The following is a 19726-nucleotide window of genomic DNA, read 5'->3' on the forward strand; positions in this document are numbered from 1 at the left end:
TTTTTAACTATGTAATTATACGGTTTCATGTGGGTTGCAACTTTTCATGCGAGGTGCGAGGTCTGCTCCGTATCACTAGTGTGAAAGCCATTCTTTTTTTACCGTAACTTTTGACCTGAAAGCATCAGGCAATGTAAAGTTACCTTATTTCGCACGAAAAGTTGCAAGCCCATGTGAAATCGTACAATTGTAAGACTTCGACCACACCAAAAAGTACCAGGCAATGGATTTTACTTCCTGCAAAAAGTTGCAAATTCACGTGTAAAATCTTTTTTCTATTTATTTATTTTGGATTAATAAGAAAGTACTGCAAATTTTTAATACATTTTTGAACAAAAAATCTTTGTGTGTTTGTTTCACATACACAAACATAATACGCGAGTAATAATATTCATATAAATGTTGAATATTTTGTTGTCAATCTGCATTTGAATCTTGATTTCCATAAACTATTATTTGTTAATAACATTTAATATTTAAGCAATATCTAAAATCTTTTTGAAATTATTTAGGTCCTCGATAATCTGACTCTCAATTCATTGAAGTCAATGGATGAACAGAGTACACTAATGTGAAGATTTGTTAATGAAAAAAAGTAAACTTAGAGAAAATATGTAGCATTTATTGAATTAAATAAAAAAATGATTAAACAATATAAATTAAAAAATTAACGTTGTCGGAATTAAAAGTAAAATTTTTAATGATACTGGTGATTTTTTTCAGATTGTTTCAATTTATCGCATGCAATATTTTACACAAGAAATGATTATACATTTTTTATCTTGTCATCTACAAAAGATATTTTTAAGCATTTTTTATTTTCCTTACACTTTTATATCTTTGTTTTCAAAAATTGTTTGCCTACGTGTTAATGGTTTTTTTTGTTTATCTCTCATTTAAACTCTTTTTAAATTTTAAAATATCATTTGTAAATATTCGAAATATTTAAATTTAAAGTAAAAATAAAAGTTTGACTTTTTTCTCAATTTCGGTCTTGATATAAATAAAAACCATGCTTGCTTATACCTGCCTCTATTACAACCGATATTAATTGTACTTGCAATTTTTCCACCATTGAAATTTCTTCCATTTTTATGAATAGAAATTGTGTGTTTTACATTTAATAACAAAAGTAAGCAATCGTTTTTACAAAAAAAAAAAAAAAAAAAGACTTTAATTCCTCGATTGTTAATTTATTTTCATAAAATCGGGGAACAAGTTTTTTTACACAGTTTTTGTTCTTTGATCGGCGTTTTTTTTCAACAAGTGGGCATGCGAGCACACTGCAAGTGGCATTCAGAAGCAGGAAGAGTGGGTAAAAAAATAACGAGCTACTATTCATGGATCGGTTTTTTTTTTTGTACAACGAAATAAAAGAACACAAGAAGGATTATTAACAGATCGCACTTTTATTTTAACACGCCATTATTTACGATTGATGCGCAATTCTCACTTATAAGTAAACATATACAAAATAATCTTTCGATTAAATATAACTTAAATTCTCTAATTTTCATTTTTAAATGCACAAAATCGCACGAGGAATGTATGCTAAAATAGAAGATAAGCAAACTATTATAAAGTATACTATAGCCGCTGCTAATACAGGAACAAAATATTTTATTAATTTTCTTTATTGTATTTTTATTCGTTATCCTATTTTTGTTGTTTCTCTCTGTGTGTCGATAATCTATACAAGAACTTTATTTATCTATTATTATTTTAAATTAATAGCATTTTTCTTGATATATTAAAATTGTATTTATACTATACATTTACTTCGATCGCTATTAACGATAAACTAACAACGCCCAAATCTTATTAATGCTTTGCATTAATAACGTAATTTCTAATAGAGAGTGTATAAAAGTGACGATAATTAATTGAGAATAAACTTATGATATTACACACATCATGTACACAGAAATCGCTTGAAATCTAATATTTTTAATTTCACTTCTTACGAAATGATTAAGCCAATGTTTAATTAGCGCAATTTTATTTTCGTACAAGATTAAACTATACTATAATAATAATCGTGGTCTATAAAATATATTCGAGAATTATTAGATGGGAGGCAAAGGATTAAACGGATAGAAGAGTTTAAAGTTTGGCATGTGTTCGATAAAATACGGTTCTCCTACGCTTATCATATTTCGATTTCAACTGATTCGCAGAAAAATATTTGAAAGTAATGTAAAATAAAGTTTATCAAAAAATAAAATAAATTATATGTAACGCGACACTATTAATTTTTCACACCGTTTCATAGACTTTCACGCTCTTTTAAATAATCGAACAAATTATTAAACATACAGGGTGAGGAAAAAGTATGGAAACTCTGAAAAATCTCGAAAAATATAAATTTTACAGTAAAAAAAAATCTAAGGCAAGATCTATTCATTTTTTTCACTTATTTCATATTTTACATTATAAAATATCATAACGAACTTTAAAATATTTCAGGAAATTCTTAACCAAAAGAAGTTTTATTATAGTGTTTAAGTTCGTGAGGTAAGCCACAAAAATCTACAATTAAAAATAGTGTGTTCCATTTAAGAAATGGAGGGTGACCTTCACGTGATCTTCAAGCGACTATTCAAGGTTAAATCAATGACATCATCTTACGTCAATCTCGAAACTAATATAACTTTTGCCTGAAACATTTTTCTGTAACCTTTTTCCTCACCTTGCATATAATGTATTTTTTTTTTACAATTATTCAAATACCAAATTGTGCATCACATAAAGCGTAAAATGCAAATGCTTGATGTATGCGAGGTGCATTCAATGTATATTCGATTCTCCCTTGTTCTTTCTTTCCTCTTTAACTATCTCTTTCTCTCACGAGAGGATGCTCGATATGTATGTATGTCGTCTTTTGAATTACTCTGGACAGAGAAGCGACTCACATTTCAGTTAAATCTCACACAAAAATACAGAAAAAACGGTTAAAATTTCTATCGCATATATATCGCATATAACTAACGCGACCTCCTTTCGGGGCTCTCGGCTTGAGTAGGAACAATCTGTTTTGCAGCAGAGGTGCAGAACACGAAATATATTAAAACTAGCAGCGTTTTCTGTTTCAGTAAAATCAGTCGAGCCATATGAATTTTTCCTCACAATGTTTTTGTTGCAAGTAAACTGTTCCTGGGTTCCATCGCACGTAATTACGTTTATAAAGCAATTTATTCACAGGTTTTAATGCAAGTTTCAAGGGAATTGATTATTCTATTTATGGTTAAAACTCACAATATGTATTAAAATAAAAGAATTTTGAATAGCACACTTTTTATTCTGTTATATAATATATATAATCTTATATATTATATTAAGAGAATGTATGTGTTTTTATTATACACTACGCAGAACAAATTAAAAGGCCATTTCTTCATATTCATTTTCTTTCATATAAAAAAATGCCAATTTTCAAATAGCTGCAACTTCCTTAAAAATAATCGAAATAAGATCAATAAAAAAGCGCGTCAAAGCTTGAAGTTTCTAGTTTAAAAAAATTTTTTTTATTTGTTACAAAATTATATTGTAAGAAAGCGACGTCCGTCGATTGAACAAATTTTTCAAAAGTTTGTCCAAGAATACCGAATTATAAAAAAATCCTAGCACAATTTCATTAATTGGGTGTTAAAGAGCCAAGTTTTAGCTTTAATTTCTTTTTTTAACAAATTTTCTACTTATATCTTTTTGTCGAGATATTCCTTATTAAAGCAAAATCGAGTTATTGATTTCCAATCTTTATAACTAGTGAAAAAATGATCGTACAATAATCATTAAAAAAGCAATTTAAAGAAAAAAGTTAGCACATTAAAATGATTCTATTGTTTTTTCAATCATTATTTATCTTGAAAACGTAATTGTTATTTAAAAATCAGGTAAAAATTGCACTTTTATCTCTTTTTATTTAAGTCAATGAAGGTAACAAAAAAAATGTTAAAATTTTTATGAACTTTACAACATTTACAAGTAAAAAACATTCCAATTATTCGTACAAAAGGCCGAAGTGTTAAGCTTTTTCTGTATATTTCAAAAACTTAAATTAATGATTATTATACGATCATTTTTTCACTAATTATAAGGGTTGGAAGTCAATAGCTCGATTTTGCTTTAATAAGGAATATCTCGACAAAAAGATATCATACAACATTCGTTAAAAAAAGAAATTAAAGCTAAAACTTGGCTCTTTAACACCCAATTAATGAAATTGTGCTAGGATTTTTTTAATTCGGTATTCTTGGATACACTTTTGAAAAATTTGTTCAATCGACGAACGTTGCTTTCTCATAATGTAATTTTGTAACGAATAGGAAGAATTGAAATTTATTTAAAGATTCTAAAACTAGCTAGAAACTTCAAGCTTTGAAACGCTTTTTTATTGTTCTTATTCGGATTAGTTTTAAGGAAATTGCAACTACTTGAAAATTGGCCTTTTCTATATGGAAGAAAGTGGCCCTTTAATTTTTTTGCGTAGTGTATATTTTTTTTTCAAATCGAAGCTATTTTTTGTAACAAAATATCACAAAAATATATATTTATAAAGCTATATATATGTGTAATATAATATTAAAAAATGGCTAATAATTATTATAATTGTATATACACTGTTTTACGTAAATAAATCAAATTTGACAGAAAACTTAAAAGAGAAATGTTAATAAATCATGCGTGTGTGTGTTGTACACCTCTGTTCTACAGGATGACACAAATTAAGAAGGGATTTTGTCGCTTAAATGCTACATGCAAAATAGGCTCACTTTTTTTTTTATAAAAACAAACAAACTCTCAAACTTGGATGATTTTTAAGAAATGTCTCTTTATTGTAAATAATATTTTCGAAAAATTTCCAACCAATAATATTAATAACATTTCAAATAAAAATGTATCAAAGTATTATATCCATATTTGTTACATCTTTATTTGAAATTATCTCTCGCATCGTAATAATTATCGATGTAAATCCACTGATAATTAACATAAAATACATATTCATATAAATTAGCTTTTGTATTACATTATTGAAAAGCTAGTCTTTCGAAAATTATAAATTAGGAAAATTTAAGAAGTCATTAAATTCTTTTACTTTTACTGTTATTATCAGCAACGAAATAACATCTTGCTCGTAATAAAATGTATAAAATAATATCTATATTATATAATGGATATAATTTCCGAAAAACATGGCATTATAATATATTGCGGAATTTTTTCGAAATTGCGCAGGAAAAATCTGAAAAATTCCTAAACGACAAAACATGACGTTCTCTTGCTCGTGTCACCCTGTGTGGCCGATCATGTGTCAAAGCATTGTCGAGGCACTAATCCTAACTTATTTTCACTGGACGCTTCGATGAATAAAACACTACCTAATGATATGTATGAGGGCATGCTAATCATTAACGAGAGGGGCGCATGGAACGCTAAACAGCCTGTAGGCCTCATTAATATTATCTTGCCCTTTATCCTCTTCACTTTTTTTTTTAAACACAAATATATTCATCTTTTTAAAACACAAATATATATATATATTTTCTTTTCTTCTCGTATTTTTTATACAGAATATTCCACGTTTATCGCGCACGTCTTGACCTACGAAAATACCTGAAGTATTTTCTCATATTTCTCTTTAATAATTTAATAAAACTCTACAATTATTTAATAAATGTTGAAACGTTTGATAAATAAAATATTTTTGCAAATTTAATTTGTACATAAAAAATTTTTAGTTAAAATAGGTTTTTTCAATTTTTGAACAAAACAAAGAATAAAACTTAATTGTTGATTTGCACTTTTAAAATTTCGTAATTTCTTTATTTTCTTAACTATAATCAAGCAACAATCGATCACATATGTTAATTACAGAACAACCAATATAATTCAGGGTATTAATTAAATATATAATCTCTCGCATTTACATCCATAAATCAAAAGATCACTTCTCTTCATTGTGTACATAAACTGTTTGCTTTTTGCCATGATACTCTTGTATTATATTGTAGCGAGAGTTCATTATAATGATATATCACGGCAATTTTCCGATGAGAAAAATGCTGAAGGACAACTCGTTATTCAAAAAGTCTAAAAAAAAATTGCTAAAATATCAGAAATGTCAAGAATGTCCCCAATTGCAATTTCTATTAGAGATACGTCGGTGCAATTAAACTCGCTCAGCGTGTCCCTTATGTTAGTCACATCGCTCGTTGATGCAAGAACTCGACTCGGCAGATTGCTCGTCAGGATGACGGAGTTGCGCGAGTGCACCTGGGTACACTCCCGACAGTGCCATCGCATCGGTGAAGGAAACGAGGTCACGCCTTTGTGATCCATCACCGGATTTCAAGGGAACGATTTAATGGCGGCGCGCGTCCGCCACGCGCAAATTGCCCGTAACTCGCTCTTTGATGGGCATTAAGGTACTCGGCGCGGGGGTAAATTTTGAAAAATTGCCGATCCGCCCGATTTATCGATCGATCGTGCGATTCTCGACGAGAATATTCTCTCCCTGGAAGCGACGACGAGGAGTCGTCGTTTTACATACCGCGTATTCTCTCGACTATGTAAAGCGAAGGGATCTCAGAGATTTCCCGCCCTTCCGCATGTGGTTCAAATCGCGCTACGATTCATCCGAATAGCAAATCGTTTCTGCAAGAGAGTTAAAAATTGCAGAGCTACGGAAATTATCAACTCTTTTCTTCCTCTGATAATATTAAAAACTGCTCAGAATTATTATGTGCATTAAAAAGTTGAAACAATACAGCACAGTAACTTGCAGAAATTTCTACACGATTGTTAGATCAACATTGTTAGACTTTTAACTAATGTACAAGATGAGAATAAAGTATGGATACCCTGAAAAATCTCGAAAAATATAAGTTTTACAGAAAAAGAATCTAAGGCAAGATCTATTCATCTTTTTTCATTTATCTCATATTTTATATTAAAAAGTATATTATGACAAACTTCAAATTTCAGGAAATTCTTAACCAAAAGAGGTTTTATTATAGTGTTTTGGAAAGCTCTCGAGGTAAACTACAAGAATATGTAATTAAAAATAGGGTTTTCCAGAAATTGAAAGTGATCTTTAACCCTTTGAGTCATAGCGGGTCACCCAGAGACCCACCTTTTTTTCATAGTTTTTTATTGTTTTAACTACTTTTTTATTAACAAATACCGGATTTTTTGTTTCTACAGAGTCTCTAGAACATCAATAAGTGTAATAAAAATATGAACAGTCATTAATTGTTAATTGCAAAAATACCATATATAAACAAACAGCCAAAATTAGTACTTTTTTTTACGAAAAAATGCATTTTCTACTAATCTATTATGACAATAAATACGACAATTTTTTTATAATCTTAGTACACTCTAAAGTATTTTTTAGAATTTTTTTAGAATTTTCCACCGTGTTGTTTTTGTTAAATCCTCCTTTTTTTGATAAAAAATATATAAAATACAATATTTTCTGTTCTAAATTGAAAGTAACAGTTTGTATTCTGTTTTAAATTTTTTCTCTGAAGTTTTTTTTTAGATCGCAGAATCTGAAGCTAAAGGAAAAAAAATTTAATTTCCAAAATTTAATATAGGGATCTAATATGGCGGAAATAAAATTTCGTCTGCCTTATTGGATCCGCCATCTTGAATTTTGAAAATCTGACAACGGATTCGTAATCAGCGACCCCAAAAACCCTCATATACCAAATTTTATAAAATACTGACAATTAGAAAAATTCGTGACTCAAAGGAATAAGCGACTATTTAAGGTCAAATCAATGACGTCATCTTATATTCCTTTTGAAACCATACAATTTTTGTCTGAAACATTTTTCTGTAAAACTTATATCTTTCGAGATTTTTCAGGATTTCCATACTTTTTCCTCACCCTGTATAGCAAAGAAATTTTATTTTTAATTCGTTACTTAAAGTGACTGTGAGAGACTACAATTTTTATTATTTAATTCATTATATTTATATTATTGAATATAAAAGACGTGCACTTTTCGAGATAAAAATAAATATACAGTAATAAAAAATGCATCCCTATTGAGAACTGCAAAAATAACAATGCTAGAATTAAAACAAGATAAATTAATAAAAATGTATTCTTGCAAAAACTGTTCGAGAGAAAGATGATAAAAAATTTCAAATTTAATAGAAAATTTGTTTCTTAAAAATTGTTAAAAATTTATTAGCAAATATAAAAAGAGATAACTGCAAAAATAATAACTTTTTCGAATAACGTCTTATTTTTTCGACTTAAATATTACATCTTGTTTTCGGATTTCACATAGCGTTTAATATTTCGAAGAAATATATCCTACGACATTTCAGAATAATACAACCTCCGGAAATGCGTTGTCCTATTTCTCGGTTCTTTTTTCGGACTTTCCCGTTATGTGTGTTTGGGTATCTACCGTTTATAGATACCATCTTCTTCCATCGTAAATCCAATTGTAAAAAATCGGGTTATAAAGAATGGATGCTGAACGCATAAAAAAAGATTATCTGATTTTACTGCACGAATAGTAATATGTCTGCATTTTATTATAAATAGATTACTGAACAAAGAGAGAATACTGATATATTGTAATATCTTTTTAAAACAATAAAATATAAAGTCGTTATCTAAAGGGTGGCGAATTTGAAAAAAATGTCCAAATTCTGATAAAATTTATGTGAATCATTGCTTTTTCTCATATCTAATTTTAAGACATGAAATATTTTTATTTGCAAATCACGTGTTTGCGTTTAATATATATAAAGTAAGCGTATAAAATTCGACGTGCTTTAACTTTTCTCGTGCTGACAAAAAGAATTCGTTTACGATATAGAACGGGAAAATTTGTCATGAAAATATCTTTCCTGAATCATTGACGTACATTTATTATACAATATATTCATAAAATTATTTATTGGAAAAATTGTCCACTATTTTCCCCTTTTTTTAGCAAGAAAAAAACAAACTTTGTGAATACCAATGAAATAGCAATAAAATATAACTGAGTGTTCCGAGTGTTAATTGCGCAATTAACACAGCACAGATTTGATCTAAAATATTAAAATTTTAAATTAAATCAATTTGAAAAACAGATTAAAATCTGGAATAAAATTATTAAAAGTGTCATATTAAAAGATTGTGCTTTCATGAAAAAGATTTTACACATAAAGTTGTAATATCTGTCATTTAGAAAAGCTTTTCTGATACCAAATAAGTAAAAAATAATTTTTATGCTCTTTATAAAATATTCTTTAGAAAAGTCATACACGAAATAAAGAACACACACGTGCTACTACAAATTACTTCTGGGTGATGTTTTCTTTTGTCACCTACACAGCATCTTTTATGTTAGTTGGAAACTCGGAATTTTTTGTCAAAATTAACTTTGAAACCGACTTTTTCTCGATGAAACTTGGAGTGGAAACTGTCATATGCTATAAATTTTTTATATTAACATTTTTTTAACAGATAATAAATTTTAGTTTAAATTAAAAGCTTAAATAAAAAGTTTAAATAAATTTTAGTTTAAAATTAATTTAAAGACGAGATTTCATTATTCATGTTAATACTTTTTCAAACTTATTTTGCCAAAATAATTCAATGTTAAATTTTATATTTCATGTGTTTACACAAATTTTTAATATAAACAAAGTATGTTTTTAAAAGAAGTGCGTAACTTTGGGGACACACCGTATAGACTTATCGCGCGAGTAGGTATATATATGTTATATATTTACATTCTCATTTCACTGTCGAGAGATACCATGTTTTTCCGTCATGCTTCTGACATGTAATGCTGGAGTCGATACGACAAAATGCTATCTCTCTCTTAAGCCGATTGACGTTAGAGCCGATGATTAATCTGTAGAAAATAGTTTTGTCCTGCATGTTTAATTAAAATACATAATTAACATCATCCCTTTTTGCTTCCTTCTTATCTATCATTGTTTTTTTTTATCTTTCATTCAACATCCGCAGATCGATGCTAGTTAACGGTCATATTTATCGATTGAGTAACAAATAATATATATTCTATGATTATAACATTGATATATGAAACACGCACGTTCACACATTTATTCGCACACACATACATACATATATATATATATATATATATATATATATATATATATATATATATCTATATATATATTTATATATTTATTTATCTTTTTCTATGTAGATGATATGTAAATGGAAGATTTCGTATTTCCGACGAGTTTTATTCCTCGAAACTGGGCAAGATTTTTTTTTATAGTATGTCAACGAAATGCCCGTTTTTAATAACCACGTCATTGACGCGAACTATCGTCAGTCGGACAATCACGCAAATCGTCATATTGACTCTGAAATATTTCAAATATTAGCGTTTTATGAGAGTTGCTCACGCATGAATTGCGATAAATACGGTATCAAGTTAATATCGCAAGAAATCAGACAAGTATCTTTTTTTTTTTTTGAAATTTTGAGAAATTGTAAAAAGAAATGTTAAAACTGTAGACATAACGATGTTCACATCGTTTTGTTGTCAACCTAATTTCAATTAGGTTGACAACAAAAATGCAATTATTAGTAAAATAAAATTACTTTTAAATTTAATTAGATTTTATTACTTTTTAATTTCGATGAATATAATTATTTAAATGACATATTAAATTAAATATTGATAATTTTTTTAAAATATATATTCAATAAAATCAGATCTCGGACGTTATTTTTTTATTAACAGATCTTGTTGGAATTACGTCGACGATATACGACGAATCCTGCATTAATTCTTTCGATTAATGATGATGAAGTAATAGCAAATATACTTTATAAAATCTGTTCTTTCTTTTTTTATCAGCTTAACTGATTAAATTAGCCAGGTCCAAAACCTTAATTTTTTGACTTGTTTGATTTTTTGCGACAATAATCTGTTAGCTTCTTCTTTTCGTCTTTTGTCTGTGAAAATAAAATGCACTTTAAAATAACGAACAAATATGACTCTATAAAACACAAAAATAAAACGCGCTGATTAGACATTAGTTTTACTAAAACGTGCAAATAAACATCAGTTAGCTATAAATTGTGTAAGACATGTATTTCAGATGAGCAGAGTACACCTTTTATGATCTTTTATTTTATTTTGCAGAAAAGTTGCTTTGTGTGTTGGGGAAAATAAAATTAGAAAAATCATAAAAGGACGTATGCACAAATAATGATTGATTAACATTATTGCTAGACTCTATCATTTTCCTTTTATGTACTTTATTAAATTAAAATTAAAATTTTTGAATATATTGTTGAGCTTATATGGAAAACACGCGTTAAATAAAATTAAAAACAAAAGTTAATTAATAAAAGGAAAATAATAAAAAAATTTCTATGAATATAGTTTTGATAACTTTTGATCTTAATTTACATCTTATAGATCATGTAAAGAGTGCATTGTTAAGTAATACATACTTTGAATTATGTGAGGCTCTTTTTTCATTCTTGAGACATGTGATTTTAAAATATCAATTTTTTTAACAAATTTCTAGCCATTATTACATTATAAAGATAAACTTATTAATTATTTACTTCAACATCACGTTATACGTGATTTATTTTAAAATAAACTCTGACACACACACACACGGAAGGAGAGACTTTGTCCCTTTCCTCGCACCTTTCCTTCAAGGAAATTTTAATCTAACCCAAACCTAATTTCAATTTAAAATCAGGAATAAGTTTGGTTTAGGTTAGTTTTCCTCGTAAAACTATAAAATAGATAGTTTAGAATTTGTCGTACAAAAAAGTTTGAAATAAGGGAATCCGACACTTGCATGTTCAAATCTTTAAATAAATATTTAATAATAATGAATAGTTGAATGACAAATATTTAATGATGACCTAATCTTTTGAAAGTTATTAAGAATTATTATGTGAAAAACATATGTCAAGGTTAAGGTTATTGGGAGTAAATTTCCTATTTAAAAAATTTTATTTTTTTAATATTTTTTAATATTTCAAAGTCCGCATATCTCAGGAATGAAAAGAGAACACATAATTCAAAGTATATATTACTTGAATGCATTCTTTATAATATATATATAAAGAAAAGTGATCCGTCAGATGTGAGTTAATGTCAAAATTTGTTCTAGTTTTAATTTAGAATGTAATATATACAATTTCTATTTTTCTCTCTTTCTCTCTTTCTTTCTCTCAAAACTAGTATTGTGTTTACATTTAAAAAAAATAATCACATTATACATAAAATACGCAATAACTGCAAAAATAATTATATATTACGTAATCATTTATAAATGCACATATCTCTCTCTTCTGATTTATTATATTGTGCATAATAAATAAGATCCACGTAAATCATTTTCTGACAATTTGGATAATTTTAAAAATATATATAAAAAGCGAGAAATTCGGGGATATTAAGTTTCAGGGAGCAAAGCGGAAAGATTCGCAAATACTTGCCTCCAGTGACGTTCTTCCGCTCGTGGCATCTGTACAAGAGATATCAATTTCAGATCAAAGCGGAGAGAGAGAGAGAGAGAGAAAGAAATTCAATTCGTTCTTGTGAACACAGAAATGCTCGGCGACGTGTATCACATACACGTGGTGTTCGAGTCTGATTGCAGAGTCGCGTGAGAGCTGACAAGGCACGACTGCAATTTTCAGTGTCGTCAGCGCCATCTCTCGAAATGTGAAATTTCCCTTGTAAAATTTCCACTCTCCGAAGTAGAATTCGCTCCGTATTATCTTTTCGACAATTAAGTCGCGCGAGCGTTACAATCGCTGAAATATCTCAGAGTTTATTTTTCATTCGTGTCTGATCTCACGAAAAATCGGATTATATGATTTTATCGCGATGCGTTGAAATCGAACTGTCCGCAAACTTGCGAGAGAATCCATAAATCTGCATATAAAGCCGAATGAATAAGCTGGATTCTCTAATGCATATGAGCTTACGATGTATGACGATATATCCCCCCCCCGCTCACCCCTTCCTACCTCTTGTGTTATGTATTTTTTTCTGCTTGTTAATTTCTTTTCAATTCTACAACAATCATACTTTTTACTATATCGATTCATATAGAACACCCTGTACATACGGCATATGTATGCATATACGCGTTTAAATTACGAGTAAATCTATTATTTACTAGCTTTTTTCGCAGAGACTCTTCTTACGATCTAATCTTTAATTAATCGCGCAAATATACATCTCTATCTCACTCTACTTAGAAAATATAATCTACCTTTCTGAAAATTTATAATTTTTTATCTAAAGAATATATTGCGCGGTGCGTGTGTATCTGTGTGTACATACATATATATTATACGTGTGGGATATTCGAGTAAACGAATAAATGGCTGTTTTATTAGCGCAGATCATTTTGTACCTACTGATGACTAATCAAGTGACATTAATGTGTGACGTATCTGATTGAAAGTCAGATCAAATTTGCAAGTCGACAAACGCAAAAAAATAGAGACAGATACGTCCTGACTTAATTAATCTAGGATCCAGAATTCACCGGAATTCTTTTTTCGATTAATTTTTTTTTCGCTACGGAAAAAAAACAAGAGACCGTTTATCACACATTTTTTCCTTCGCATTCGATTTTTTTAGATAAAGCTGAAATCGCTGACATGACCTAGGGTCCCGCAGCGGGTTTTGCGGCTCACAAGAGTTGTACGGTGCCTTAACACTTAAGCCTACAGCTAGACCTTGTCTCGTGCGTGACGTCACACGTTATATATCTGGATACAATATAGTATATAATTATATTTGCATTTATATCTATATATTTATATGTACATCTCTGTTGCTTATCGATAATGTGTATGTGTATACACACATATATATATATATATATATATATATATATATATATATATATATATATGTGTGTGTATATTTCTGGTTTTTTTTGCTTCCGTATCTCGCTGTCGCGAGACTCTAACAATGTCTGATTTTGATCAGTCGAAAAATTCTGGTTCCTTTTTATTGTTATATCTCGCCTTCTTAACATAACGATTCGACGTCGGCATTTCCGACGCGAGTTTCCTCCTCCTCCTCCTCCTCTGTTATTTATGTATTCTCGCGGTTAAAATATTCGAGTGTAAAACCGCAAATGTGCAAATGTAATAAATATTATATTAAATATTTTACAAGTTAATCTGCCTCCTTTGCTTCCGCCCTCTCGATCGAGGTAATCTCGTTTATTCTCGTAGATCTCTCACAAATGTTCGATCTCCATTCGTAACGAGACACATTTTAAATCTTTGTACATAAATAAATTGATCAGATTTATATAGACATTTAGATATAATTAAATTTGTCAATTTTCCTATTTTTTCATTTCTCCGATTTCCATTTTATTAACATTTTATTTCCTTTATTATTTTTTAACAGTTATTTAAATTTGTCAAATTGATAATGATAATTAATGTAAATAAAATGATTTTATTATTTGGTTTTTATTAACACTTTGAGCTGCGACTATTTTATTGCCCGCAAATTGTGCTGTATTACATTAATTGTTTGTCTATTATATATCACACATTTATGATGTTTGTAATATATGTAAATTGTTAATTTACTAGAATCATGCGAATTATTGATTAATGTTATCAATGTTAAAAATGTTAAACATATATATATATATATATTTATATACAATTATAAATTTAAAACATTTTTTGTCGTCAATTGTTTAATATATTACAAAGGCAAATGTGTGTGTGTGTGTGTGTGTGTGTGCGTGTGTGTATGTGTGTGTGTGTGTGTGTGTGTGTGTGTATGGGATTATTGATTATTTCTGACAGGAATGTTAATAAACATAATAAATTTTCTGATTTGTTGAATTCTTAAAAATACAAAAGCATGGATGATGTAAAAACGTAACAGATTTCATAAATTTTTACGTATAAAAATTTCGTAATATATAAAATCAATTACTATTTGTTTAAACAATAAAGATAATTTTTTCAAGATTTGCATATTTTATATTAATTAAGTAAAATGAACTAAAATATTTCTGTTCTTTTTTCATAAATAAAAGAGAGGAAATTAAGATTTCATATTTGGATTTGAAACAAATGGTTTTTAATTAGAATTTAATAAAAAAATGAATAATAACTGCTTGACAGCTATAAAAATACACACACATACACTGCCAGTTTAATTAATTATAAATAAAATTTTCTCGTGCATACATATTTCTGTCGTGTATCACAATGAGCTTTTTAACTAAACTCTCACCAATTTTTCTTTCTGTACGATCGCGTGGCCTTAATCACGACAAAGAAGCCTTAACAACAATCTTTACATTGAATTTGAAATCTTTTCACGCGTCGAGCGTGATAAAGAGACGCGAGGTACGAGTATACTCTTTCGGACGCTAACAGCTCTGATATTTGTATTACTGCCGAAATTTACGACTTTTATCCAGATCAAGCCACCGCGGGAGCGGTTACGGTGTCGATAAAATGTTAAACGCGGAGACGAACCGAGAGAGCCTTAATGCGCCCGTAACCTTTAAACTCAAGGCGCATTTGCATCGGGAACCACTTACCTCCTCCGTGATCCTATCTCGGATGGAAGAGTTCGTTCGCAATAAAATGAATAAATCGGACGATTGATTTCGAGTTCCTTCCCTCTCGCTTTCCCTGATTCGATATAAGACACGATATTAGTATTAATCATACATCGACAACGCCTTTGAAATTTTTCTAGAATAAATTTAGGTTAGGAATTTAGGTTTCCGCAAAACTAGACATTAAAAACTTATCTTTATAGTCACGGGAGAGTAGTAGAAATTTTCAAACTTTCTTTAAAAAGCACGGATAATGATAAACAATGAATAATCGTCCAATTTCGCGTAACAAGTAGCGTGTATCTTCAAGAGAGAGTAGTTTTTTAAAAATTCACCGGGCGTGTTACTCGTTTTCCTTCTTTGAAAATCAGCCCAGACGCGTAGGTCTTCAGTCGTCTCCTCTGAAAGATACTCTTAAAAGCTTCGCGGAAACACGACGAGTCGTCTGCTTCATCTCAGCATCCGGAATTTTTGATTCCGTTGAGAGACTCCAAAGAGAGCACTTCTCGCTGAGACAGCATCAAGAGAACTCAGCGAGAAACGAGAGAATAACGACGTCATTGTAATTCGCCTCGATAAGAATATTGCTGTGAGTAGGTATTGTTCGTTTTTTTTTTTTTTTTTTTTTTTATGTACGATACGTCACGGACAAGTGTCTCGTTCGATCGCGCTTCAATCGAATTAACGGGATTAATGAATTAAATTCCAGACGGATAATATAATTGCTGTATAATTCAAAGATTCGTACAACAACTATGTACTCTGTTTCAGAAGTTGTTATGTCGTTGCAAACAGATAGTTTTTTTGCGAGGAGAATCGATTTGTACAAAAAAATTTTAAAAATCTAGATTGACCTTTATATGACCTTGAAAAATTATTGTTAGTTAGAGATTCAAGATTATCAATTTTTTTTTCACTTAAGACTATAAATTTTGTCTAAAACATTTTCTTGTGTAACATCAAGTTTCGAAGAAAATTCCTTGTAACACTTCATATATATATATATATGAAAACTCTCACAAAGCGTCGAAAACAATAGGATGATAATTTCACACTTTTAATGTAGAACGTATTTTATCCTAACGGGGTCCCAAGTTATTTTAATTACTTGGAAATTGAAAATTTCGTAACAATGGATTGCTATCTGCGCTCTCTCTCTTACTCGATTTTCTCATGCAGTTGCTATGGGAATTTATTAATCTTCCACTCTCGGCTCATTTTACGATAACTTATAGCGTAATAAATTATGAAGAGCAGAAGTTAAATTTCTTGCAAAATCGCGTTGAGCACTTGGATGAGGATATAACTTTTGATGCGAATTATCTCTCGGTCTTACCAATTTTCTTTTTCTTTCGTTGACTTTATCAACTATGAAATAAATTATTTTAGCACCGACAGTTTGTGCAATAGTCCTAATTAATAGATTGCTATTATTTATTAGGTCTCTTTAAGTTTATCTTTTATTATAGTATTCTAAAAATTGATTTAGTGTATCGAATCGGTTTATTGATGCTTTTTACTCTCTGTTGCTTGTTCTAGAATATAACTGCTAACAAATGGAATCATCCATTCTACAGGCTTTATAGTTTATGGTAATATTCTAAAGATGTCACACTTGTGTAAAGGTTAGAATACGCTTACGGTAAAGCCAGTAGATATTTTTGTTGTTTTGGTGATATAATTAGTTGTTTCTAAATTTTTCTAAACATTTTCTAGTCTTTTTTAACAATAAAAATTATCTATATAATAAATCTTTAATTACAATCAACGATCATGGATTATATTTCTAATAACCTCAAACTCACGCATCCATTGAAATATTTAATTAAGTTTCTTTCTTCGTTAAAAAGAATTATATCTCTGTCAATACGTCAGCAATATATCTCTATCGCGATCGACGCGGTAAAAATTGACGTAACTTGGTCGCTTTCCGATTTAACGAGTTCGGAGTTAATAATTCACGACAGCTAATTTTTTTTAGCTACACGTTTTACCGTCTTCGTCGTTTCTCCTCCTTTGTTTTCGTATGTTGAAAGTGATCTTGCGTATACAACTTATGTTAATCTGGACTAGAGACCCTCTAATAAGAGTCTCGCCATATGATATCCAGTTTTGATTGGTCCTCTATATCTGGGTAATTTCCGCTCATATTTGAATCATATTAACCTTACTATTAGCATAAACATTATATTTTAGTAACATAAATAAAAAATAAACGTTTTAGAATTAAATATTATAATTTTTTTATGTTAAACATCAAAATAATATATATAATAAAAAAACTGTTTATATTTAATTTTTAGTAATTAAATAAAATCCTTAATTAAATTTAATCCTTATTAATTGCATAAAAATTAACAAAATAAAATAAAAATAAAAAAAATAAACACATAAAACATGAAATAACAAATTGCTTTATTTTCATGAGAAAACAAACTGTTATCACAAGCATTATAAAAACCTAACATATATAATATTTGTGTATCTCATGAGAAAACATAAACTACTATCACAAACATTATAACATCAGCGGTCAGCGCGTTAAAAGAGGTTAGGGTTAGATTAGGTAAGAGAGAGAAAGATAGTGAATATATATCTTTCTCTCTCGCAGAATTTTGCTCAGATTGTCTTATGGCGAGACTCTTATTAAAGGGTCTCTAGTCTGGACGATTGACTATGTGTATGTCACAAACTTAGAGATCAAATACGTTGCAAAATGTTTCGCATTTGATTTCTTGCAACCCGAATCAAGATCAAACGAACGACTAAGAACGATCACGAATAAACGTCGAATAAAATGATTCATGATCATCTTCCTTTAATCTTCGTTGCATCAAGAATAATTTCTAATTCGATTACGCTTTTTTTGCGATCGCCATTTTTACAATCAATCAGGCATAGACTCCTACTCGATCATCCTTCGATAATCGATTGCCCGTGTTAAGATTTGTGGCAATTGATTAAAAGTATTTGTGTTAAGAGGTATCACGATATAAATTCGTACAAGTTTTTGTCTCTGTATCTCGTGCTAACACAATTAAATTTACGATAAGATTGATCAAGTCCAGAGATCGATGAGAATCGATGAGAGCGGATTTTGCAAGAGACAGCGAATCAGAGAGAAAGAATTAGAATCCAGATCAAAATGCGCGATTTTACGAAGGTGGAGTATAACCCAGAATCAGATTCTGCTGACGTCAATCATTCGACAACTTTGTTACGGATTCTTTCAGTCGACAATCGCGCCTCTTCGATCGCGAATCGATCGACTATCTCGAAGCGGTTTCGGAATCCCCATGGTAGTAGGGACGTCTTGATTATCATTCGCAAACGTCGCAAATGCTGTGCTACTGGTGCCGGTGACGTAACGACACAATGAAAACGGACTACTGCTGTACGATGGGACGATAGCTGTGCACGTCCTTATTACGGCGGGCTTATTATCGATCTACGAATGGTTGACGACCGCTAACGCGACCTTGAAGCGCAAACAACGCTCGTTATAGGACCTGTTTGTCGGACGGTGGCGCCAGAGTGGGGCGTTTCTGTCCAGCCGGGCACCTGCCAGCCGTGTAAAGGGTTTGTTGACATAGATGATTAATCACTTATATGAATCTATGTACCACCAGCACCGGAAGTAAGACGATGGACACGATTGGTGAACCACGCAGCTCGCTGGCACCCGCTAAAACGCTCGACATTACTGTGCCTTTGCACGCCTCGGGTGTAGGATCTGAAAAAATACGAAATGAATGAAGAGAGTGAAAATCGAATACATCCAAATCTGCGAGCATTAGGGTGGATCAAAAAGTAAGGTTCTCTGTTTTATGACTTTTATTTGTTGGACTTATTATGTTAAAATAGAAGCTAATGACTTTTTGACATAGTCTTCGAGATGATGTACTTGATCCCATTGATACATGATTGAAGATTCCCTCTCTGAAAAATTCGCCCTTAATATTAAACATTCTTGAACAGCATTCTGTACCATCATCTAGAATTCGTTTTTCTTCAAAATGTTCCTTCAGCAACCAAAACAAATTGAAAGAAGTCAGATTTGAGCTGTAGAGAAGATGCTCCATAGTGTTCCAGTTAAATGATTACAAAAGTTCCTAAATTGAAAGTG

General features: G+C 30.0%; 1 protein-coding gene across 2 annotated transcripts in view; it reads right to left on the reverse strand.

Moving 5' to 3' along the window:
- Positions 1 to 1390: 1390 nt before the first annotated feature.
- The window catches only part of LOC140670485 (acetylcholinesterase 2), a 177958-nt gene continuing 159622 nt past the window's right edge, over positions 1391 to 19726 (reverse strand). For both annotated transcript variants that reach the window (XM_072901097.1, XM_072901096.1), the window contains exon 7: positions 1391 to 19333. In XM_072901097.1, coding sequence (XP_072757198.1) covers positions 19206 to 19333 — 128 coding nt within the window. In that variant the 3' untranslated portion in view covers positions 1391 to 19205. The remainder of the gene's footprint in view (positions 19334 to 19726) is intronic.

Source organism: Anoplolepis gracilipes, chromosome 10 (genome assembly GCF_047496725.1).
Source record: "Anoplolepis gracilipes chromosome 10, ASM4749672v1, whole genome shotgun sequence".
In the NCBI taxonomy this organism is placed as follows: Eukaryota; Metazoa; Arthropoda; class Insecta; order Hymenoptera; family Formicidae; genus Anoplolepis; species Anoplolepis gracilipes.